General features: G+C 35.6%; 1 protein-coding gene across 1 annotated transcript; it reads right to left on the bottom strand.

Annotated features, from left to right (window-relative positions):
• Positions 1 to 519: 519 nt before the first annotated feature.
• On the bottom strand, positions 520 to 26,617 carry DR1 (down-regulator of transcription 1). Its single transcript, XM_079152100.1, has 3 exons — positions 25,667 to 26,617; positions 16,101 to 16,264; positions 520 to 8,451 (listed from the first exon to the last, which is right to left on the bottom strand). The coding sequence occupies exons 1-3, from the start codon at positions 25,884 to 25,886 to the stop codon at positions 8,305 to 8,307; spliced, it is 531 nt and encodes a 176-aa protein (XP_079008226.1). The 5' UTR covers positions 25,887 to 26,617; the 3' UTR covers positions 520 to 8,304.

Genomic DNA, 26,617 nt, shown 5'->3' with positions numbered 1-26,617 from the left:
CATTTTGCTACCTTGCATTCTTAGAACCAAAGAATGTATTATTTTTTTTTTTAATTATCTTTCAGTATCAAAATACTATTTTTCCTGAATGTTTTTCTTAAATGATTTATATACGGACCTTTCTTCTTAAACATACCTCATAAAATGCAATTCTTTTCTTCTTTTCCATTTTTATCACCATCAAATATATTACTCAGTGTCTATTGTACATTATATTATAGCTCTAGGAACAGATTAAGTAACATAAGAACAGACAATTTTTGTCAATCTGACAATATGAGGGCTAATCATAAGTAGATATCTGTAAACTGCAAAAACCTTCACTACATCAGTTGCTAAGAATACAGGGCAATCCCTGTGTTTTAGGCCCTCCCACTGATACAGAAATAGATTTGTAAACAAAAAATTATAATATGGTATGATAGATTTAAAATAGAAACGCAAGTTGAGTGTCCCTTATCTGACTTGGGACAAGAATTGTTTTGGATTTCAGTCTTATGTACAACGAAGTATCTTGGGTTGGGACCCAAATTCAAACATGAAATTTATTTGTTTCATATATACCTTGTACATATAATCCATAGGTAACTTTATACAATATTTTTAGCACATCTACATTTTTACTGACCTATCGCACGAAGTCAGGTATGGAATTTTCCACTTATGATGTCATGTTGGTGCTCAAAAAGTTTTGGATTTTGGAGAATTTTGGGTTTTCAGGTTAGGGATGCTCAACCTGTATGTACCAGGGGAAACTTCATATAGAAACTAAAATATAAGCTGAATCTTGAAGTATGGTGGGGAGTTTGCCAGGTGTAGAAGGGAAAAGGTCATTTCAAAGTGGGGATGAAATCTGTGCAAAGCAAGTAAAAGAGCATTATTTAGCCCAAATATCAGTGTAATTGGGAGAGCATAGAAAAGCAAGTTTAATTGTGTTGGGAGATACCTGACATAATGTGTTAAAAGTTGGTACCATGGGCTGCGGTAGAGCACTTGCCTAGCATGTGTGAGGCACTGGGTTTGATTTTCAGTACCACATGTAAGTAAATAAATAAAGTCCTTTGACAACTAAAAAAAATTTTTAAAAAAGAGTTTGTACCTTATACTATCATCACCAAGGAACAAAGGAATCTAATATTCACATTTGTATTTCTGAAAAGTAACTCTGAGGGTAATGTGAAGGATAAACTGAAATAAGGAAGGATTAGCAGCATGGCCGGTTAGCAGGTTACTGCAACATTCAGATGAAAACCAACAAGGCTATAAAGCAAGGATTTGTAGTCACCCAACCTCCAAAGCAGCATGACTACAATACTGTAAAATAATTCCTATAGTAAAGGTAGAAGTCATACCACTGAGAACATAATCCTTAATTTCAAAATCCCAAATAATGAGTCATAGCTACTAAATCATAGTTTTTACTTATATAATAGTAAGTTTGTTCTGGGAAAATGGGGTCCTTGCAATTAAAAAATATGATTTGGCCTTGGTTTTTAAAAGAGAACTTGTTCCAAGATTCCAAAATTCGGTAACATTTGAATAAGATGAAACTCTTGCTAAGTACAATGGTGCATATGTGTGATCCCAGCAACTCTGGAGGCTCAGACAGGAGGATTATAAGTTTGAGGACAGCCTGGGCAATTTAGTGAGAATCTGTCCCAAAATAAAAAAGAAAAAGAAAAAGGGCTGGGGATGTAACTGGTAGAGAACCCATGGGTTCAATCCCTGGTACCACCAAAACCAACATAACAAACAAACAAAAAAAAAACAACCACTACTAAAAACCTAACTCAAGGTTACATCTTTCTATAAGCTTTCTTTACTGATTATTCTCACCAAAAAGTTAAAGAAGAAAATCTTTACAATAAATCAACTTTATGAAACAGCTTCTCTATAACAATATTTGACATTCTGAATAACACTATGTGAATCAATTAGATAATAGTGGGCAGAAAAAGAAAGCTAAAACTATTACCAGATGTTACCTCTGCTTCTTTAAGAGTGAGCTGCACAATTATCTTGCAACAGTACACAATTTTACTATGCTCAGGCAGGATTATGTTTAAATAACTTTCAAACAAAGGTATGAAGATTCATTCCAGTGTTCCCAGAGTACTGCTGGGGGGAAATGATCTAGTGAAACAAAAATATTCCTTCAAACTACTTACACTGAGGTTCAAATTTTTACTTGCTAGATGTTATATTGCTTAATTTCTTTGAATCCTCATTTATAAACATTATGTTTATAATAAAATAATTATTTTGTTAAGGTTACCAATTACATGTGTGATGCAAATATATATGTGAAATCTAATTTAAAAGGTCTTTTGTAATAGACAGTAATAGAATGTTTCTGAAATAAATGCCAATGGTGTCCCTTCATATTTTAACAATATTGCAACACTCTACTACACAGATTCTAGAAATTTATTAGTGACACAAACATGAAGTCAATGGCATCTTTAGAAGCACAATAAAAAAAGTGAACTAAGGAGGTACTAGCATGACCAAGCAATTTTGAGCCTGCTGTATTTTCCTTCAGAAGTTGGAGGATTTTTAGATTCCTTAAAAACAAGCATAGTGCTGGGCATGGTGGTACACGCCTGTAATCCCAGCAACTCAGGAAGCTGAGGCAGGAGGATTGCAAGTAAAAGGTCAGTTTTGGCAACTAAGGAGACTCTGTTGCAAAATAAAAAAGATTGGGGATGTAACTCAGTGGTAAAGCACTCCTGGATTCAATCCCCAGTACCAAAACAAAACCAAAACAAAAACAAAAAAGGTATGGTTTCTGCTATCCTTTGCAATGTTATCTTGCTCCCTCTTTTACCAACTCATTAAAAAAAACCTTCAACCACATGAAAAACTTATTCCTGCCAATCTCCTTTTTTTACCTCTACATCTATTTAGAGACAAGTACTATTCATATGCAATAAAGGCAAGAAATGTATAATATGAAATTAAAAGGAAACAGCATGATTCTCTACATTCTCAGATATGGAGCTTTATAAATAAAATAAAACACTGTGTATTGTATGTCTATTATTAATGGTATACCTGTGTGACCAGTCTGCCACTCTGGACTACCAATACCTACTTCACAGAAGTGAACAAAATGACATAGGTAAAGATCTAGAATAAAAAGAGCTGGTGCCCTATGTTCATGTCATGTTTATTATATATTATGAATGCTCTTTTATACTTGCATTCCTACTTTGCTGTTTCCCTGTTTTAGTTCTCAACATATAGATCTGTACCACTCAAAAATAATGTGTTAGGAAACTGAACAGTTACCTGAATACCAATATTCACAGCACCTATCTTTACTTATAATACCCGAGAGGTAGAAGTAACCTAATTGTCTATCAACAGATGAATGAATAAACAAAATGTGATACATACAATGGAATATTATTCAATCTTTTAAAAAAAGGAAATTCTGCCAGATGTAGTGCTGCACATCTATAATCACAGCTAAGTGGGACACTAAGGCAGGAGGATTGCAAGTTCAAGGTCAGCCTGGGCAACTTAGTAAGACCCTGTCTCAAAAACAATTTAAAAATTAAAAAAATAAGAATTAGGGATGTAGCTCAGTGTAGAGTATCCCTGGATTCAATCCCTAGTCCCACAAAAAATAAAGATGTACATAGTAATGAGATAGTATATCCAATAGTGTCAAAATGGCTGTGGCTAACAGCAAGGTGAGAAAGCAGAAAGCTGGTAGATAGATATATGAGTGGCCTGGACTCTAAGGGGCTGAAGAGATCAGCAGATGTGAAGTTAAGAGCCTCCTATATGACTTTTGAGTTTTCTGAAAACTTTTTAAATCCTGGACGTAATCTTTTCAAATCATCTGTTTCTTATTTTTCCAGTGACATCATGTTGCTTCTAACAAGGGTTCAGTTTCACAGTCTTTCTCCTAGTACCCTAACCTAAAAGAAACCCTCAATATTCGAAGGCAGTAATTTTCAACAGGGGATAATTTTAGCCCTCTTCCCTAGTCCCAAAGACATTTAGCAATGTCTGGATATATTTTTGGGTTATCACAATTATGGGTGGGGTTGGAAGGGGTGCTACTGGCAAGTAGTGGGTCTAAGCCAAGGATGCTGCTAAAGAACCTACAACGTACAAGATACTCTCCCACAAAAATCAATGAACCCAAATGCTAATACTGAGGAGGAGATATCCTATTCTAAGGCTTTACTAAGTTTCTTGATTTATAGTAGGAACTGATAAGTTAACATTTTTCTCCTTTTATTCCCTACTTTCTCTTTTCATTTATTTTGAGGAACCAGGATAAAGGCCAGTGGTGACACTTTAGGTAAGAGGCTGCTTACACACTGTTGTCATTCTCTTTACCTTAGGCAATCTTAACCATGATACTTATGACCCTGGGCAAGAAGAAAAAGAGATGGGGTGGAACAGGACTTGTGGCTAAGGGGCCAGGGTCAGAAGGAAGAAATGAAAAATCCAAGTAGAAGACAGAAGAAGGCAGTGCCCATGCATGTTAACTGGACTGAATAATTTTTTCCAGTGGTCACATGGGCATCTGTGAGCTGGACAGATATAATTTTAGAGACCTATGTGAGGAAATATCTGTGTACTTATTTAAATAAAGTTACAACCACAATTTTAAAACAACTGAAAAATTAAATCACGTGATTTTCTACAAATAAACACACAATTTATAACTCAACGTATTATTTAGAATAACTAAATAATAAAACTTGTATTACTTTTGAGGAGCAATAACCCAATGAGTGCATACTACTACTGTCAGTAATAAGAACAAATACTTCTGTTTTTTATTTAGCAGTAGACCTGCTGTAGTAGTATAACTCATTTGATATAATTTAGGTATTTTGAGAAATTCACTAACATTATCAGGCCCCTAGACCATTAGGGTTATTCATTATTTAGCTACACATTAAAATGGTGCATTCTTACAAACAATGAGGAAAACCATTTAACAGCACATACTACAGTTAAAAAATATGCACATCCTGTGACCCAGAAATTCCACTCCTAGGTATATATACACTCACATAAGTAAAAGAATGTATAAGAATGTTCTTCATAAGCACTATTCATAATAGCCCAGAACTGGAAAATCCTCAAATGCCCATCAAAGATAGAATGGATAGTAAATTTTGGATGTAATAAAAAATGGATAAATGGAACACTATATACAGCAGAATGAAAGAACTACAAATATATGCAACAATATGAGTCAATGTCACTTTGGTAGGTTGAATAATGGACTACAAAGATGTTATATCCTAATCTCTAGAATCTGTGACTGTCATTTCAAATGGAAAAAGAGACTTTGCACATGTGATCAAATTAAGAATTTTGAGATGGGAGGATTATCCTGGAATATCTGGAGGAGCCATAAATTCCCTTCAAGACTGAAGTAAGGTTTAAAAAAAGTCATAAATGTAAAAGAGGAGAAAGATCTGACTATATATGAGAAGATTATGTAGGGACAGCAGCAGGCACAGGCAGGAAGGGGCCATAAGCCCAGGATTGGCTGGCATTAGAACATGAAAAAAGCATCAAAAAGGATTCTCCTCTCACAATCTGAAGGAACCAACCCTGTGAATACCTTGATTTTGACCTAGTGAAAGTCCTGATAAAGTCCTGATTTAGGACTTCTGATCTCTAGGACTGTAAGAATAAATTTGCGTTTCAAATTATTAAGTTTGGTAATCTGCTACAGAGATAATACTCATAAAAATAATGATAAATGAAATAAGTATTATCACATTTACATAAAATAAAAGAACAGGCAAAACTGATCTATGATTTTAAAAGTCAGGATAGTAGTTACTTCTAAGGAAGAAGAAGATAGTGTTGAGATAAGGGCAAGGGGTGCTTTTGGGTTGTTCATAATGCTCTGTGTCTACTTGATCTGAGGGATGATGCTAAATGTATTTAATTTGTACAAACCCTTATTTCAGCACTCTTCAGTATGTATATAGGTAGATGCAATTTTTAAAACTGGTGCCTTTTCAATGCTTATCAATCTTATAATCTGCTGAAAAAGATATATATTCAAGGGGATGGAAAAAAATCTTTTACTAAACGACAACTTTATTTCTCAAAAACTCTTAAGATTTTGTTTTTGTCTCCAGAAGACTAAAAAGTTTTAATGACTGGCAACATATAACAGTGACTTTTAAAATGCTAAAAATAAAATACTGCTTAATTAGTTTTGTTATGCCTTGTTGTAAATTACAAAAACACAAGTAAAATCACATTTTCTGAAATAACAGTAAACAAACGAGAAATATACCAAATGACCAAAATGTCTTTTGGGTCTAACATTCCTGAAACTAGTAAAAATAGTGATAGATATCTCCCTATAGATCATTAAATATAAAAACAATTTATAAAACACATCAGAATTTTATTGCTTGAAGAATACAGCATATGAAATCACAAGAATGTCAAAATGAAAAGTCACTAGGCTTCAAACATATAATACATTATCAGATGCAGTAAAATATTAATTAACCTGAACTCTGCATCAGAAAGAAAAAGGTATGGAAAAATATCTAAGTTGTTTACTTGAGAAATAGATACACTCCCAAAAAAAAAAAAAAAAAAAAAAAAAAAGGTATAAGGATGTTACAGTACAAATTGGAAAAGCCAACACTTATTAACTTATTATTTCTCTAGACTAGACTACCTTTGGTACTCAAATTTTTAAAAAAACGATTCCATCTCATTCAAACATACTTCAAGGATATGACATCCAGGAAGTAACTCCAAGTAAGCTCAACTTAAAACATTCAGCAAAATTATTAACCTTTTCCTTACATGGGGGAAGTGTTTTTGATAAGTATATATTTCCCTTTTTCTAAAAATGCAAAATATGATTAAGAAATCTAATACTTATAAATTTTACTTATTTAGCTCTCCAATTAAAATTGGAATCCTGGCAGCTAGAATCTATTTTTGGGCTACAGGAATATAGAAATTTAAATGATTTGGCAACTGACATAGGAATTTAATTACTTCATATTATTTTAAATAGCTTTTCCTTTCTGTTTCCAAAATACAATGTGTCATTTTTCTTCAATATGCTGGTTTCCTATAATAATCACTACCGTATTATTTATTGGAACCAAATTAAAGTTTCTCCCCTTTAATGAGCAGATTGAAACTATTCGTTTTGTATAGGGCGATCAGATATGACACTCTCTCAAACAAAATCAAACTTTTTTTTTTAAATCTATCATTCAATTTTGATGGAGACAATGATGTCATTTCAAAAGGTAGTGATGGGATTCTCTAGGCCATCTAGTCAAGAAAATGTAAATGTAATGCTAAAAACAAACAGTAAGTAAACTACAACTACAAGTTAAATTTTTTAAAAAGCCCTCTTTCATAGCAAGCATGCCCATTAGCTTTCATTTATTTTCCCTAGCAAAGGTCTGAAGATTCATGAATCTCAGTTAAACCAACGGAAGCAATTGTTTCACAAGTCCCACCTATATACTTGAACAATATAAACATGGATGGACTAAGCAAGTAATACTATAACAAGTATTATAACTGGAGTGAAATAGTAAGAATCATGACAGTCTTCAAAATTGGGCAGTCTTTGAAATGTAATAGTGTAGCTCAAGATAAATTATGCTATAATAAAACTAGTTTTTACCTCTACACAAAACAAAAAATAAAAAACATAACTCATCAAATTCATACAACGACTACTGAACACACGCCTTCCTAGTTTTTAAATGTCTTTTTATGAAGTTTCTCTAAATAAGTATATTTATCTGAGCATGTTTATTGCCTGTGTATATACTCATTTTAAAAGACAAAAAATTCAGATACTACATAACTGAACTCTTTTTTTCATCAAGCTGATTCAATTTATTCTGCATCACACTGCATCCCACCTCAATTTAAAATTCCCAATTGTAATTTGGTTAAAAGGGCAGAGGAAATGCAAATGCAGATTAAGAACTTCTGTATAAATTCCACTGTATTTTTATAAACTTGAAGTTTTCTGTAACACTGTTTATTGATCAAATAAAGGGCTCACTGCTATCTAAAATTTCATAAACGCCATTAAAAATTCAAAATTGATATTCTGAACCTTAAATTTTCAATAGTTCAAAGATATAATTTTTACATGTATAGCACACAATAGATGAAACTTAACAGCAGACATCCCTAGAATACCAATTGGCAAGTCCACCAAGATGTATACAAAATTACAGATAAGCTGTAATTACTGTTTTGTTGTGCAAGAAAAAACATTTATAGAGGAAACACAAACTCAGCTGGTGAATTTCAGATATCATCATCATCTTCTTCATCTTGAGAAGATCCTGCCTGATTAGATGCACTGGCTGAGGCAGCAGCAAGTTGGGCTTGTTGAGCAGCTTGCTGCATTTGAAGCCATTCCTGTTGGGCCAATTCTGCTTGTTGCTGTCTTGCCTAAAAATCAAACACATAAAAGTAAATAAATTTCTAACCCTCAATATATACACGTTGGTTAAAGGTAAATTAATCCAATTAACAGATTCAGTCACTGTTAAATTTGGATATTTTCTAACTACTATGTAATTGTGGTACATCTGGAAAACAAGAACTCTGTGAACTTTAGGTTCAATGAAGAAGTTGAAAATGTTTGCAGAAAAATCACAATATTCTCTTTGGCTCCTTTCCCTTTATTTCTCTCTTTCATTTTATTTAATTTTTCTATCCCTCCTCTGATTACAATTTAGATATAAACATTTTAATATAAAAATTATTTTTGTGGCTTAAAAGTTCTCTAGGTACAATGTCTTTAAGTCTTAGGGGAAAAAAGTATTATAGATGAATGCACTAGCTATCTGATATTTCTTTCCAAGTTTCTATCACAATTCTCTACCCTTATGCTTAAAGAAAAACAAAAACAAAAACAAAACAAAAAAAACCTAGAACCTAAAACGTTTCCCAAACTTATACCATACTTTATCTTTGTTACCTTTACTCTTGCTGGTATTCATTCTATTTGAAACGTCCTGATTTTTACCTATGAAATTAGACCTTTCCTTCAAGTCACACTGAAATACTATTTTCTCCTTCCAGTATCAGTCAATGTATAATCAGGAGACAGAAGTCACACTATGGGAACAGAAAAAATTTAATATAAAGGTTTGTTAATTAAGTATAAGTTGGTAACAGGCAATTGACAAGGCAAGAAGAGAACACTAACATAATAAGGAGGTGGCAAATACAAGGAGCAGCTAACAACCCTAAAACTAGGGGGTGGGGATGGGAAGAAGCTAGAAATTTTAAAACTCTAAGTTTAGAGGAACAACCACATGGAACTGAAACTCAGACCTCTGAAGAAGAGGCATAAATTAGTTCATACTAACATATCTGAAGTTGGAGGAGGAGCTGAGGGTTAAAATCCACACCCATGAGGAGGAGGATGCAGGTTCAGGCTGCTTCTCTATAAGTATCAGAGAAAATGCAAACTGGATTCAGTTCCTCCAATAAGAAAAACTGACGCAGCTAGGGTGAAGAATGGTTCCTGGATTGCTCAAAGAAAATGGTAGTCAAGAGAAAAGAAAAGCGACCTGCTCCTTTTACTTTCTCTAGCCTTAAAATATCCCTCAAGAGACCCTCCTAGTGGCAGCAGAGTTTAATGAGGAGTCAGGATGGAAAGCAGATGTGGTTTGCAGAGTACAGAAATTCCCCCATCTGTGATTTCACTTTCCATGGTTTTAGTTACCTACAGTCAACCAATAAATTAAATGGAAAACTCTAGAAATAAACAATTCATAAATTTGAAATTGTGTGTCACTATGCACATAGTGAAATCTCACACCGTCCAGCTTTACCAAACCTAGGATGTGAATCATCCCTCTGCATATCCATGCTGTATATGCTACCCACCTATTAGTCACTTAATAGCTGTCTTGGTTATCAGATCAACAGCTGTGGTTGTCAAAGTTTTTATATGGAGGGTTTGGTACTATCTGTGGTTTCAGTCATCACCTAAGGATCCTCTATAGATGAGGGAAAAGGACAGTGGGGTTGGACAAATGTGACATGTATAATAAATAATAAAGCAGAGCACAGAAAGGTGAATTTTTAGACTAAGATGACTGCTTAGTGGCTGACACACTTTTATACCCCCAAAATCTGATATGATATCTTTAACATGAGCTCTCTTTCTCATGAGTTAGTTAGCCCTATAATACAGTTATCTTCCTAATCAAAACAGTATTATAATGTTTAGTGTATCTATTTCACCTCATCTACAAGACACTAAGTTTCAAACAAGAACAATATATTCTTCATCTGTGTAATCTGAGGCACCATATATAATGTCTCATACACAGTGGGGACACACATGTCAATTGAATTTTGATTTAAAATTTTTTGACTTGACCTACGGAATGGGAAAAAATCTTTACTAAATACACCCCAGATAGAACACTAATCTCCAGGATATATAAAGAACTCAAAAAACACCAAAAAAACCCCAAATAACTCAATCAATAAATGGGCTAAGGAACTTGAAGGGACACTTCACAGAAGAAATACAACTGATCAACAAACATATGAAAAGATGTTCATCTTTTGCAATTAGAGAAATGCAGATCAAAACTACTCTAAGATTTCATCTCACTCCAGTCAGAATGGCAATTATCAAGAATACAAACAACAATAATTGTTGGCGAGGATGTGGGGAAAAAGTTACACTCATACATTGCTGGAGGGAATGCAAACTAGTGTAACCATTATGGAAAGCAGTATGGTGATTCCTCAGAAAACTTGGAATGGAACCACCTTTCACCCAGCTATCCCATTCCTCGGTTTATACCCAAAGGACTTAAAATCAGCATACTACAGTGATGCATCAATGCATACAGGAGTTCACATCACAATAGCTAAACTATGGAACCAAACTAGATGCCCTTCAACAGATGAATGGATAAAGAAAATGTGGTACATATACACAATGGAATATTACTCAGCCTTAAAGAAGAATGAAATTATGGCATTTACAGATAAATGAACAGAACTAGAGAATATCATGCTGAGTCAAATAAGTCAATCCCAAAAAAACCAAAGGCTAAATGTTTTCTCTGATAGCAGATACTGATTCATAGTGGGGGGTTAGGTAGGGAAAAATGAAGGAACTTCGGATTATACAGAGGGGAGTGTGAGGGGAGGGGCAGTGGGAACGGGAAGGACAGTAGAATGAGACAGACATTATTACCCTATAAACATGTATGGAAAAAAAATTTTTTTTTTTAAATTTGTTGATGGGGCTGGGGTTGTAGCTCAGTGGTAGAGCACTTGCCTAGCATGTGTGAGGCACTAGGTTCAATCCTCAGCACTACATAAAAATAAGTAAAATGAAGGTCCATCAACAACTAAACAAAAATATTAAAAAAAAACATTTTGTTGACTCAAGGGGAAGAATCAGGTGGTTTGGGTGAAGGTAGTAGTAATGAAGTAGAAGAAGAAAAGAAATATTATTATCTTGGAGAATGCTATCTAAGCAATCACAGTATCAAAGGTTAATAAATGAAGAGGTCTATATAAAATGTTATTTGCTATTAAAAACAAACAGACAAATAAAACTTGCCAGGTGCATGGTGGTGCACATTGGTGATTTCAGCCACCTGCAGGCCAAGGCAGCAAAATCTCAAGTTCAAGGCTATCCTGAGCAACTTAATAAGACCCTATCTCAAAAATTTAAATAATAGGGCTAGTGATGTGGCTTAGTGGTAGAGTACCCCTGTGTTCCACTCTAGTACCCCCAAAACAAAACAAAAAACCAAAAAAAGTGAACTGAAGGGGGAAAAAAAAAGTCACTCAATTTGGTGATATCTCTGTGGTAGGGCAGAAATCAAAATGCATGAAAAAGAAAAAGTGGAATACACCATAGATCACTATAGCAATCGATGAAAGAGGGACTTGTATGTAGTTAAAAGCAGAGGAAGAAGTGATTAGGGAAAAAGACTAAAGGTATTAGTAGTTAAGACAATTTTTACAGTAAGCTTCCTTTTGCTTCAAAAATTAGAAACCAGTTATTCTAATAACTATTTCCACCTATTTTTATAAAGAAATAAGCAAACAGTTCTAATACATAGGCATATTTATTGTTAGCCTAGCAGTGGCCCTTACTGCCAGCAACTGGGGAGGCTAAGGCAGGAGAATCCAGGTTCAAGGCAAGCTTTAGCAACCTAGTGAGGCTCAAAATAAAAAATAAAAAAGGAGTTGGGATGAACTCAATGGTAAAGCATCCCCAGGTTCAATCCCCCAAACAAAAACACCACCCTCCCAATCCTGCCAATAGAAATAATTATTTTTATGGCAGGAATACCCAAAGAGTTCAAAAGACTGAGTTCTTTACTAAAAACATTTAAATGTTCACAAGAAAACTGTGTGTGGGGGATTGATTTAATCAATTTGAGAATACCTACTCTGCATAATTTTGTGACAATAAAAATTCAAAGAATTTGTCTCTGCAAAAGCTTTATTGCAAAGGTGCTTCATTTTATAGTTTATTCAATGATCTGCAAAAGTATGTGCTATTTGCATTTCAAATTTCACTGACCTTTAGGTACCATGGCTCCTTATGGGCTCTTATGCTTTTCTCTGTGAACATAAAAGTGTTCTCATGCCATTAAAAATTGTGGTTGACTAATATAATTTTTTTGTATGCATTTTGACAATATCTAATTTTCAATAGTATTTACTATATTTTTTTTTCTCTTTTGCCTCCTACCCAACCCTTTCCAAGTATTTATTTTTTTTCCCCTCATATTTTTTTTTACTGGTGCATATAGTTATACATAATGGTGGGATTTGTTGTTACATATTTGTACATACACACAATACAATTTTGCCAGTATCATTCCTCAGTAGTTCCCTTGCCTCCCCTCCTCCAAATATATATCTTCTAAAATGGGGGTGTAAAAAAAAAGATACACTTTTCTAATTCACTGGCTTCTGGAAATTTTGTTAACATTCTTATTTATGCATGATAAAATTATTTATACTTAATTTTAACTTTGATATATTAAAGTTCTCCCCTTCCAAATATTTGCAGCAGCTTAAAATGAGGTTGTCACTGTGCTAGTATTTGAAATAAAGTCTAGAAGTGAAAGTGATTTTAAAAAGATACATTTATTTAGTTCCTTTCCTATTGACTTAAGTACTTTGTGCTCCAGGGAAGTAGTAGTAGGTAACTGCTACAATTCTACCTCTTTGCTGATCTTCCTCATAAGAGTAAATACTAGGAATCTCCACCTGAGGGCCAGGGTAAGAAAGAAAGGAGGTAAGAAAGAGGAATTAAAAAGCAGATTATCTGCCCCGGGCGGTGGTGCAAGCCTATAATCCCAGCAGCTCTGGAGGCTGAGACAGAAGGATCTTGAGTTCAAAATCTGCTCAGCAAAAGTGAGATGCTAGGCAACTCAGTGAAATTCTGTCTCTAAATAAAATTAAAAAGCAGGGCTCTGGATATGGCTCAGTGGCCCTATGTCCCTGAATTTAATCCCTGGTATCCACACCTGCGCCGCCCCCGCAACAAAAAAGCAGATTATCAGGCTAGAGAAGTAAAGATGGATGTGGCAGGCAATTAATTCTTTCATTTACCTTTCTGCCCTGGCAAGGATAAAACAAATTCTATTTAAATTTCTATAATAAATTTAAGTCAAAAATGGTGGCGAGCCATACTTGGCGGTGCACACCTACAAACTTAGCAACAAGGGAAGCTGAGGCAGAGGAATGCAAGTTCCAGGCTAGCATCAGCAAATTAGTGAGACTCTGTCTCAAAATAGAAATTAAAAAGGACTGCGAATGTAGTCAGCTCACTGCTAAGGTACCCCTCTGGGTACCAATCACCAATTTAAAAACAAAAAACAAAAGAAAAAAAAGGAAAGAAAATTAAAGAAAGAATAAAGAAAACGGGCCAGGTGCGATGGTGCACTCCTGTAATCCCAGTGATTCAGGAGATTAAGGCAGAGGGATTCCAAATTCAAAGCCAGCCTCAGCAACTTAGTGTGGCCCTAAGTAACTTAGGGAGATCCTATCTCAAAATAAAATATAAAAAAGTGCTGGGGATGATTCAGTAGTTAAATGCCTTGGGTTTAATCCCTGATACAAAAAAGAAAAAGAAAATGGGCATTAGCATGGAATTGTAGAAAGATCATAGCTTTTGCCATAAAATGACATGAGTTTATTTTATTTTATTATATTTTTTGGTACCGAGAATTGAACTCAGGGGCACTTAACCACTGAGCTACACCCCCAGCCCTTTTCTGTGTTTTATTCAGAGAAAGGTCTTGATGAGTTGCTTAGGGCCTCGCTAAGTTGCTGAGGCTGGCTTTGAACTTGTGATCCTCCTGCCTCAGCCTCCTGAGCCACGAGGATTACAGGTGTGCACCACCACACCCAGCTATGACATGAGTTTAACTACACACTTCAACACTTCCTGTCTGCACTTAGCTGTGTTATTTAAGTCAATCTTTCTCAGTGGGCTGAGCTCTATAATGACTAACCCATGCCTCTTGTTGACTCTTAAAAAGACTAGCACCTAAGCATAATGCCTGAGCAATAGGAAGGACTTAAGTAAATATCTGTAGAACAAATGACTTAATTAGTTCATGCAAGTTTCTTCACCTCTGTTCCTAAGATGAAAATGAACATAATAAAATTTACATTATTTTATAAAAATTTTGCAAGGTATGTAAAGTATCTAGCAAAGCATCTTCTTTCTTTCATCATATATTTAATTCAGTGCCCCCTGGTGATCTGCAAGAGTTGAGAATCAATAAATAATGGCTGTTAATGTTTTAAAAAACCTTCACTCCTTGGCTGGGCACTGTGGCCCATACCTGTAATCCCAGTGGTACAGGAGAATCACAAGTTCAAAGTCAGCCTCAGTAATTTAGCCAGGCCCTAAGCAACTTAGTGAGACTTATCTCAAAATAAAAAATAAAAAGGGCTGGGGATGTGGCTCAGTGGTTGAGCACCCCTGGTTTTAATCCCTGGTATCTCTCCCCACCCAAAAAAAGATCATTATTCTTTCTTTGGTACCTCATATTCATATGTATTATAAATGCCTCAAAGGTTTTTCCTCTTTTGTACTTAACTCATCAGTTCTTCAATTAGAGATAATGCCTGTAAATTACTTGACAATGTGATCAACACATAGGCAGAACTCATAAATGTTGATAAGCTATTACATTCTTAATTTGTTTAAATGGTACCTCATGTCTAATGACCAATAATATAAGTAAGACTCAAATGCTTTTTGATGTAAACCAAACTATTTTAACTGCAGAAAAATCAATTTCAATTATGATACTATTTGGAAGTGTTTACCTAAAATTATACTTCTCAGTTCTAATGGCTATTACAGTACCTGGTAAAAAATCTCATTTCTATTCAACTCCAAACAGACTTCCAATTTCAAATGAAAGGCTAGAATTTACTAAACAAAAAAAAGTAACAACAGCAACAAAAAACTAGCCTTGCCACCTCCTTCCCTCCTTTTAAAAAACAGAGGGGTATTAGTGCTAATACTTCATAGAATAGGAATTAGTACTATAAAAAGCAAGAAAGAAAACTTTTCTCCCTTTCTCTGCTCTATTTATTACTTCTTTAAAAAATGTTAAGATTAGAATTTTTAAAGGTATATTAAAGACCCAATTTAACTACAAAGTAGAAGTCAATCGGGTTTTCCTTCTTTGTGTCTCATCATAAAATCTGATACAGTATTTTCTCATTAACCCATCAATTTAAATCTTAAGAATATTTAGGAATACTCTTCAGGCTTTTAAATGATCATTCTGTCTGAAAATACATCAAAGTAAAATCTCAATAGTTATTTGGAGTGGCTCTCTCCACTTTTTTTTTGTTTGTTTAGGTTGCTACAAACATTGACTTTTACATAAACCTGAGTCAAACTGGCCAGGTCTAAATATCAGATTCTATAATCAAGTGATTAGCCAGAGAAAGAGAATTCTCTAGGCACATATGTTGATTTAAGAAGTGATTTCAGAAACCAGTATGATTTCTGTCAACAAACAGGATAGGATTCGGATGAAAATAATTTAAAATGTATCACTTACTTTTGCAAATAATTCCTGTTGCTGTCTTAATAACTCTTCTTCCGGAATGCCAAGGTTTTCCAAACGAGAACTGGCCTTTCTTCTTTTTAATGCTACTGTCTTGCATTCTTGTAGGACTTCTTTTACTTCACTGATATAAGAGCCAAATCCCAAACTTTCTAGTGCTAGAGAAATGAAAATATGAATGTGATTAAAATATAGCATTTTCCCCACCTATAGAACATAAAGTTTGTGTGTGTGTGTGTGTGTGTGTGTGTTTCTGCCATAAAATTTCCTTTTGGTTCATAGTATTAAAAATTACATTTATAGATTTCTATATGTTGATTCATACCTTAAAGGTGTATTTTGGGCAATAACAAAATTTAGGTGGTTAAAAAAACAGAATAAATCAATTTATTTCATCAGTTTTCGTAGTCTTTCAACAGTTATGAACCAGAATGTCCTTGGTAAAGATATTCGATTCTAACTTCAGGGATTTGCTCTTCAGGGGAAATAACAAATGCACCCTTAAAAATCTACTTTCCTATATAAACTGGTTTTAAAGACATGATGTGCAACTTTATTTCAAATGTTAAACTGTTTTCCTCAAGCTTCTGTGGAAAAAATAATCTGATCCCAAAATGCAAATTACTGTTATGTGAATTATAATTAATGAACCCCCTCCCTTTCTCCCACTTCCAACCCCCATAAAACCTCAGAAAGGCATTATTCTGAGTTCTCTATATCACATTCACTATCACATAATTTTTGGTTTCAAAGAGCTTAGGACACAGTAGAAAAATAAGTGAAGACTAGGCAGCCTGCATATTTTCACTTGAATTAACAAACTTTCTTTTTAAATGTCTATATAAAAACCAAAGCTTTTATTTTTTCTCTTTTGAATAACACAGACAAGTATTTCAATAATTGGCCTGGCTGGACACTAACAAAGGAAACCAAGTGAATGGTTTCTGGTTTCCTACCATATTCAAGAAAATATGATTTCCTTAACCCTAAATTAAGGTCTTCCAGGATCTAGCCCCACATATCATGCCATTAAATCTCTGCATACTTCTGCTGAATTCCTACAGGAACCACGGTTTCCAGCATTCATGATGACAACAATGCATTCAAGGCACAGATCAAACCCCATCTTCAAATCAAGCTTGCCTAATCCTCTCAGACAGATGTAATCTATCCCTTTTGAAATCAAACAGGTGTAGAACTGAAACCTAGTTGACAGTATTTTGTATAGCCTTGGAAACATTGTTTAATATTTCTAAGTTTCAGTTTTTCCACCTATACAAAAAGAAAAGCATCTTCCTACAACCAGAGGCTGAACAGTGTAAGCATGTAGGCCCTGAAGTCAAATTGCCAGGAACTGACTTCAAAACTCTACTTCATATTGGTATATAACTAGATAAATCCTTTCACCTCTGTGCCCCTATTTTCTCACCTCTAAAAAAGAACAGTACCTACAAATCATTGGATCAGGAGGCTGTGAAGAATAAATGAATATAATTATAAGCTTAGAACAGAGGTGGCCCCACAGAGAGAACAAGAAAACATAGTTACTATTAAAGTGTTATTAGTGTTAGGTTTGTAGGAATCAACAAGTAATTGATATTGATACAGGCATTTTACACAATGTCTAGTACATAATAATCATTCAACCAACTTGGAATGTTTTGCCTCTATTCTTTTTTCTCTTAAATCTAAAGAGAGCCGGGTGCAGTGGTACACACCTGTAATCCCAGAAGCTTGGGAGGCTGAGGCAGGAGAATCACAAGTTCAAAGCCAGACTCAGCAACTCAGTGACGCCCTAAGTAACTTAGCAAGAGCCTGTCTCAAAATAAAAAATATAAAGGTCTGGGAATGACACTCAGTGTTTAAGCACTCCAGGCACCCAAAAAAAAAAAAAAAATCTAAAAGGTAGTTTAATAAGTATACAGGACCTAAACAGCTATTCATCATCATATCAAATTCAAGTCAAGTATATTTATATTTTCAAATATTAAATTTATTAAACAAATCAATACAATAGAGAGACAATCCTTCAAGATGGCATGAATTTCTACACATTAAGAAAATCCAGCCAGGCACAGTAAAGCATACCTGTAATCCCAGCAACTCAGGAGGCTCAGACAGGAGGATTGCACTTTGAGGCCAGCCTCAGCAACTTAGGCCCTCAGCAACTTAGTAAGAACCTGTCTCAAAATTTTTAAACAATGAAATAAGAAGGGCTGAGGATGTAGCTCAGTGGACACAAATCACCTTCAAAAACATTTAAGGAGCTGAAGGATATAGCTTAGTAATATAGTGCCTACTTAGCATCTGCAAAGTCCTGGGTTGGATCCCTAACACCACAACCACACGAACAAAAACAAAAACAAAAACAAACTAAACATTTTGAGAATACTACTTTCAAAAAACATCCAAATAAGCCTAAGGTTAATAGTTAATATTATTCAGAGAGCTACTGTATAAATACTACAGTAAGGTTCGACACGAGTGGCCATCAAATTTAATTGCAAAAGTCACATTGACCTTAATCTAACCTAAGAAGTGTTACTTGTACTATAAACATCATAGATTTGTATGTTTATTATGCCACTTTTTCTGGCAGATGGTAGTAAAGGGTTTTCTGAATTTGAACAAAGGAAACTTATGTATTATTGATGGTCTCACTAACGATCTTAACCGTGGGAAAGTACAAAAAAAGAAAGAGAGAAATTAAAACAAAAACAAAAACAAAAAAACTTGGGGGTAAAACAAATATGCATCACTTGCTTCCCTGAAGTCTGACTGCTACCCTCTGCCATGTATCTTAGAACTATACCCAGGAGCTGGGTGCAGTGGCACACACCTGTAATTCCTCAGCTGAGGCTGAGGCAGGAGGAGTTCAAGTTCAAAGGCAGTCTCAGCAACTGCAAGGCACTAAGTAACTCAGTGAGACGCTGTCTCTAAATAAAATACAAAATAGGGCTGGGAATGTGGCTCAGTGGTCGAGTGCCCCTTAGTTCAATCCCTAGTACCCCCCAAAAATAAAAATAAAAAATAAATTAAAAAAACTATACCTCAAGTTCATGGAATATAGGAGGGAAAAAAATACTTAGCACATTTTTCAACGTGAAAGACAGATATTAACAAGACAGCTACTGAAAAAACTAAAAAAGGTGAAGACTTTCCCAGGCAACAATCACCTTAATATGGGCTTACTTTACAAAAGTAAAAATACTTATGAAAAGATTATAACATGAATTTGTGTGAATGACTATACTTCAAATAGATAAAGCATGTTTTTCATTCAAAATAGTATGTGATATATAGTACCTTATAAAATATATAAATCAGTATTCTCTTTTTTGTGTTTGTGGGGACAGAAGAGTATGATGCATTTCACTTAAAATACATTAAAAGAACATTAGGTCAAGGGCTGGGGTTGTGGCTCAGTGGCAGATTGCCTAGTATGTGTAAGGCACTGGGTTCAATCCTCAGCACCACGTAAAAATTAATAAAATAAAGGTATTGTGTCTATCTACAACTAAGAAAATATTTAAAAAACAGGTCAAAATGACTTCTTGACTCATTAGTCTGGCAATGAGACCCTTAAGAACCATATCCTTGGAAGGACTGAACTGGGTTGCACTAGATAGGCACTGGAGACTTAGGTACTATAGTTTTAAAAAACAGAGGAGTAAGTTGCATTTAAAACATTGATTCTTTAATCTGTCAGAGAAAGACCTTTCTTTACATGCAGATTTCATATCATCATCCTTTTCACTGCTTCTTGGCCCTCCTGATAAGTGTCACTTAGTTTCTTCCTGTCTCCTTTTCTGTCCTTTCTGCACCTTCTCCATTCCCTTCCCACTTTCATCTACCTCCCAGTAAGCCAGTCCTGCATGCCAACTGTATGACAAGACTTCACTTCCATTTCATCTTTAGAGGGTTTTAGCAGGTACCTGGAACTAGTCCCTTCTCCTCTCCTACCCCTCCTCCAGAATGCTATGGCATAGGCAAAAGGCTCTGGACTGTGACTGCAGTGGCTCCTAGAGATATTGTGAAGAAAACAGGGTATTCTTCATCAGAACTCAGGTGGTCGTATATTGCACACGCAGTGTGCACTCACAGCTGCATCCTCAGTTCCCTACCCTGCTCAGATGGAGCAGGCAGGTTGGTCTGATGACTCTATCCCTGGTGCTTCCTTGAGGGAAAGGCAGGACCCAAGCATTACTCTGAGCAGGTTGCGGGGGTGCCCAAACTGGTGCTGCCCTTGGCACTATCACTACTGTACATTTTTGGTTGTTTTTAAGAAATGCAATAAAGAAGGTGTTATTCTGGGCTCAGGTGGATGACAATTCTTCACCAGAAGGGTGAAATGCGTTCCTGCCACCACTCTGTCCTCTTTAGTCATCCCTCCTCCAAATCATGTTCAACATGTGAGAACCACCACATGTTGGTTTACTCCCCTTTTTGTGCTTAATTTATTAAAATAGTTGCTGTATAATTTATTTTCATAAACTATAAAAAATGACTAAATGGTTAAAATAGACTTATAGGCCAATCTTAATATGGGCATGTGGAGGGGTTTGAGTGTGGAATAGGGAGCGGGAAAGCTGTTCTGATATAAACAAAACAAATGCACTTTGAGTGTGTTTTGGTATTTTTTTTGAGATAACTGAGGAGGTGGGTATTGGGATGTCCCTGTAGATTAGTTCCAGAAATGGGGTGTCTATATATACTGTATTTATATATATATATATATATATATATATATATATATATATATATATATATATACACTGTATTAATAGGATGTCTGGCTCTTGTAAAGGTACATTAGTAGATGCTACAGGTCCTGGTTAGAAACCCCATGTACAATTTCCAGTTTTTTTGTGTCAGTGTGGGAGACATTTTGACTCTTGTGTTTATATTTCCTTTTTATGATTGCTATACCAACCCATGTCTTTCTGGGGAGGGGTGAAAAGAGAGTTGAAATAAAAATGTTTAGAAATTAAAAAAGAAAAGAAAAAAGAAAAAACATCCTCCTTGACATCCCAATTCCTGGGAATCTAGGCAAACAAATGAGAGAGAATGGCAAAGAAGGAATTGACTATAATTAATTCACCATCTCTATCCTACCTGTATCTAAATGCCAAGGGCTTAACAGTATTCAATAAATAATTGCTGAGTGGCAGAAACAAAACAAAAACAAAAGATTTGGGCAGTGGTGCACTTCTGTAATCACAACTTGAGAAGCTAAGGCAGGAGGACTGCAAGTTCAAAGCCAGCCTCGGCTACTTAGTAAAGCCCTAAGTAACTCAACAAGAGCCTATCTCTAAATAAAAAATATTTTTTAAAAAGGGTGGGGGATGTGAGTCAATGGTTAAGAATCCCTGGATTTAATCCCTGACACCAGAAAAGATTTGGGCTAAATGGTCGAGTGCTTGCTTAGCACACACAAGGCTCTGGGTTCCATGTCCAGCATACTTGCCACAAATTATCAAATTTAAGGAAAAAATAAAATTCTACCTTGAAAAGCTCTTGATATAATAAATTATACAGTGCAAATTACATGTGTCCCTTTGGAGGGAAAATCTATATGAATGACTATTTAGAGAATACTATATATCATTCTCATTCTTCATTAATACAACTTCTCTGCAATAACACAGGTCCTCTAATTTCAAAACTGCTTCACATCCACTTTCCAAAAAAAATTATGATTTAGGCTCTAGAGCAAAGCTCCTCAAAGTGTAGTCCAGAGACCGGCATCAGATGTGCTTATAATGGCTGATTCTTGTGCTGGATCCAATCTGAGTTAAGAAAATTCAAAATAAGCATTAAAGAAACAAAGTAATTTTATGTTTATAAAAAAGCAAGTTTTAATTGTATGTATGCTTTTCATTTTATTTTCCAGGGATCTATTTTTATTGTATTTTACAAAAGTACCAATTTACGAGGGACTAGAATTTTAAAAAGGTCCTTCAACATAGCTTGAAGCAATTCAATGGCTGAAGAAGCACATTCTCAGAGTCTTTATAAAACTTTCATTACTTTCAGACACTATTCTCATAAATGCAGAAAAAAAAAAGTAGCAAGAGCTTTAAAATGTAGAATAAAATAATGTTATTTAAGACATTCTATTTAATTTTGGTTTTGAAAAAGGCATCATATAAAGTTAAAAAAATTCAGCTTTACATTTTATTTTTTCTTTATATTTGTTCAGCTTTATATTTTAATCAGAATCACTACTAATTTTTAGAATTGGTATTTATTGTAGTATATTTCCTGTAAGGTTCTCAACCCCAACTGATTCTTAACACTTGAAAATTATGCCAACATGATGGAGCATGTCTATAATCCCATGAACTAGGGAGACTGAGGCAGGAGGATTGCAATCTCCAGGCCAGCCTAGGCAACTTGGCGAGACCTTATCTCAAAAAACAAAAAAGACTGAGGATATAGATCAGTGTTAAGAGTGCCCCTGGGTTCAAGTCCCAGAACCACCACAAAAAAAAAAAAACAAAAAAAAAAAAAAAAAACCAAAAAAAAAAAAACCTTGAAAGCTATAACTCACAAGTACTATTTATACATAAAAGGGAAACCATGGTTAACAGATTTGCTTAAAGCCAAAGAATTTCCAGTGTAGAACCTTACAGCCCTTGATTCTCACTGTCAATTCATTCCATAACAGAACATGTTAGAACTCATTTAAGAATACGTGTTCAGCAGGACCTGGTGGCACCCATGTACCCATCTGTAATCCTACCAACTCAGGAGGTCAAGGCAGGAGGAGTGTAGTTTTGAGGCCAGCCTCAGCAATTCAGCAAGACCCTAAGCAGTTCAGGGAGACCCAGCCTCAAAAAATAAAAAGGGCTAGGGATGTAGTTCAGTAGTAAAGAGGCTGTTAAGTTCAATCTCCAGCACCAAAGTAAAAAAAAAAAAAAAAAAAAAAGTGTGCACAAAAACACAGTAATGAAAAAAAAAAAAAAAAACTTTTAATACCTTATAACTTCCTTTAGGTATCTAAGATCTTCAATATCAAGTCTACTTTCTTAAATTCAAAATAATCAAACCAGAAAAAAATAAAGGTTTTAATTAAGTTACTGTATTTCACAGATTTAATGGTTGATAAAATACTCTTAATTTGCATTTAACAGAAATGCCTCAGAGTGCTTAATGTGCCCAGATAAGGCAAAGCCAGGTTACAACTGAACAAGTAAAATGGTCTGAAGCAGTCTAGTTAATTAAACTTACTAAAGGCACAAACTTTAACATGTGAGAACCATATCACTTTCAAATGCATATTGTTGTTATTATAACATTATTATTAGCAAGATCTGTCTTAAAAGAAAACATAAAAATAAAAAGGACTAGTTAAGTAGCTCAGTGGTAAAGTACCCCTGGGTTTAATACCCAGTTTAAAAAAAAAAAAAAAAAAAAAAGCAATGTTACAAGAAAAAAACTGGTAAATTTTAAAGACTGTAACAGGTCAACACATGATTTTTTTTAAATTAAGAAACTGTCCTCATTACACACAGGAAAATTCTTTTTCACTGTAACTTTCTGACTCACACGGAATTTAGTATATTCCAAAGTTGAACTATTTAGCATACGGTTTGCTACAGCTGCACTTTTATTCCATCATGTCAATCAGAAATCTAAATATAACCTAGAAAAGAATAAACTCTTCCCAAGAAGACAGACTGTAAATATGTTATTAGATTTTTGAACAGATCCCCACTTTTGTGGTGTAAACAAATGTTTAGGCAGATCCTGTTGAAATCTTCTGCAATTTTCATTAAAAAAGGGAATGTTGATACAAGGTTCTTTTTTGTTTTTTGAGTTGTAAAAGGAATTTATAGCCATTTGTGTTGGATAATCTTGTGAAAGACTTATGACAGCAATCACACATATAATTAAAAATTAAAACACAGTAAGAAAAACTGACAACTTGGTTTTCACTTGCTATTCAGCACACCGAACAAGTAGGGGGAAAAATTACTAGTTTTAAGATTCAAATATCCTTCTTCCTAGGGGCTATGTACAAAACAAACGGCAGAGTCTGCGTGTATTCCCCTGCCTCTTGCTGGGTATCGAACCCAGGTACTAAGATTGGCACATGCTAGGTAAGGGCTCTATCACTGAGCTACATGCCCAGTCCAGCAGGGTATATTTTAAATCTACCTTCAGAACCCTATAAAGGATCAAAAGTGAATCATTTAATTCTCTTGTCAATATTGACAGGAAAATAGTGGATATAGTCAATATGAGCAGATGTGTTTCTCCACTTGACAGTAACAGGAAAGTTAAATCATTAAAAAAAAAAAAAAAAAAACTACCTGCCTATTAATATGATTAAAATTGAACATGATTTTCTTCTGACTTAAAAAGCAATCAAGGGCTGGGGATATAGCTCAGTTGGTAGAGTGCTTGCCTTGCAAGCACAAGGCCCTGGGTTCGATCCCCAGCACCACACACACACACACAGACACACACACCAAAAAAAAAAAAAAAAAAAAAAAAAAAAGGCAATCAAGAAATTGTCAGAATTTTAATTATATTGTTACCAAAAAAGTTACCACCTCAAATTGAATGCAACTTATTCCTAAGGGTATGAAATGTCACAGAAAATGTGTCCCAAAACATTGTAACTGGTCTCTTCCTTTCCAGAAATCAGCAAAATAGTCTCCCAAATCCCTAATTTGGACTAAATCCTTTCCAAGATATAGGAGAAGAAATGCCAAAACCTTCAGAAGTACTTTTCAATAAAAGTTTGAGAGAGAGAGAGAGAAATCAATCAATCTATCTCCAAATAGGAATGGCAACAAAGACAGGGAAATGTTCCATTAAAAAAGAAAAAAAAAAAAATCTTTAAATAATCTTTCAATCCAAATCTTTAAAACCTACCTCTAAAGAATAAAGTCAGCAACATAAAACCAAAAAGAAAAAGGAAAAAAAAAAAAAATAAAGTAAAAGGAGAACATAGTCTTTTTCTTACAGAATAGGAGTGCTTTGGTAACTTGTGGTTGAACGTGCCACCATCAAAGCATATTAAAGCAGAAAATATACTCCCTTTATTCAACATCAATAAATTCTACAGCACCGAACATACTTATATTGAGTTGTCAACATTTATGCGTTCAAAAAAATGAATCTTTTCCTCTACATCATGAAGGTCAGGTGGGGAAAAAATGCTCCAACTCCACTCTTGCTTGAAGTTCTTCTGTCTAAAGGGAGAACTTCTGGGTTCCTTTCTCAGTTGTCATTATCCAAGTTCAACTGCAGACAGGAGTTGCTTTGAGACCTGGATGTAAGTTGTATTAATACCTCCTGTTTGGGGGAATAATTGTTGACCTTAAAATGTGCACTCCTTCCTTCCTTGTATTTACTGGATGAAAAGTACCCCCAAAATGTTACATAGGTATTTTCTTAAAGCATCAGCTGCCTCCCTGCTTGTGTGTATTTTTCTTTAACACCTACTTACTAGGAAAAGGAATGAAGGCTTTTGGTACGAACACATCAGGCAACTAGCAGACTGTCCCCCTGGAAGCTCATTTTTAAAATTCCACACAAAGACTTACCTTGTATGACGTGCTCTGGTGAGATGGTTTTCTTTTCCGATTTGTTGCAAATTTCATTGGCTTCAGAAGATATAAGGTGAATGAATTCGGTGCAGCAGTTCACCACCAGCTCCCGGGCATCGTTGGCCACCCGGACATTGGGGAGAGTCTCTTTGATCATCTTATTGATAGCAGCTCTTGGGATAGTGAGATCATCATCGTTGCCAGAAGAAGAAGCCATCGTACCTTCCTTTCTATCCCCGACTTTTAAAAACTCCCAGGCTCTAGTCCAGAACTCCACGGAGACTTCTCAAAAGGCCGCTCTCTGAGTGATCCGAGGGGCGCTCTTAGAAGAGGGTGCAGAAAATGGAAAAAGGGGGAGGAGCGGACTCCAGAGGGCGAGGAACACCCGACTGAGAGATTTAGGGCGAGTTAGAGAGTAAAGTCGGGGGACTGAGGATTCTAGGGACAGCACCGTCCGACTTAGGGAGGGGAAGCGAAGGATGGTCCGGAAATTTGAGTGGCTGGGGAACCACCCCAGAAGTGTGGGTGCTATTGCCCACGCTTTCCCCAACAGTGCTGGCGCAGAGGCAGGATCCAGAGGAACTGGCTTCGCCGCGGTACCGGGCAGACACCCACCGGGCTCGGGTCTACAGAACCCGAGTCCCCGCTGCTGCTGCTGCTGCCGCTGCTGCCGCTGCTGCCGCTGCCGCCGCCGCCGCCGCCGCCAGCAGCCGTTGCCGCCGCCTTGGCCAAACCATCCTGCAGACACCCGCGCCGCCGCCTCACAACATGTCGGCCGCGGCCGCAGCTAGAACGGCGGCGGCCGCCCAGGAATGAGTACGGTCAAAACCGAGCACAAGGGAAGCTTCAGTGGTGGCCGCTACGGCCGTTTAGCTCGAACGCAGATCGTGGAAGCCAAGACTACAGCAACGGTGGTCCCTCCAGAGGCCGGGGAAGGTTTGCTGGAAG

The sequence above is a fragment of the Sciurus vulgaris genome, assembly GCF_902686455.1.
Source record: "Sciurus vulgaris genome assembly, chromosome: 1".
Lineage (NCBI taxonomy): Eukaryota > Metazoa > Chordata > Mammalia > Rodentia > Sciuridae > Sciurus > Sciurus vulgaris.
Note: the sequence above shows the minus strand (reverse complement) of the source record. Positions and strands in the feature narration are given on the sequence as shown.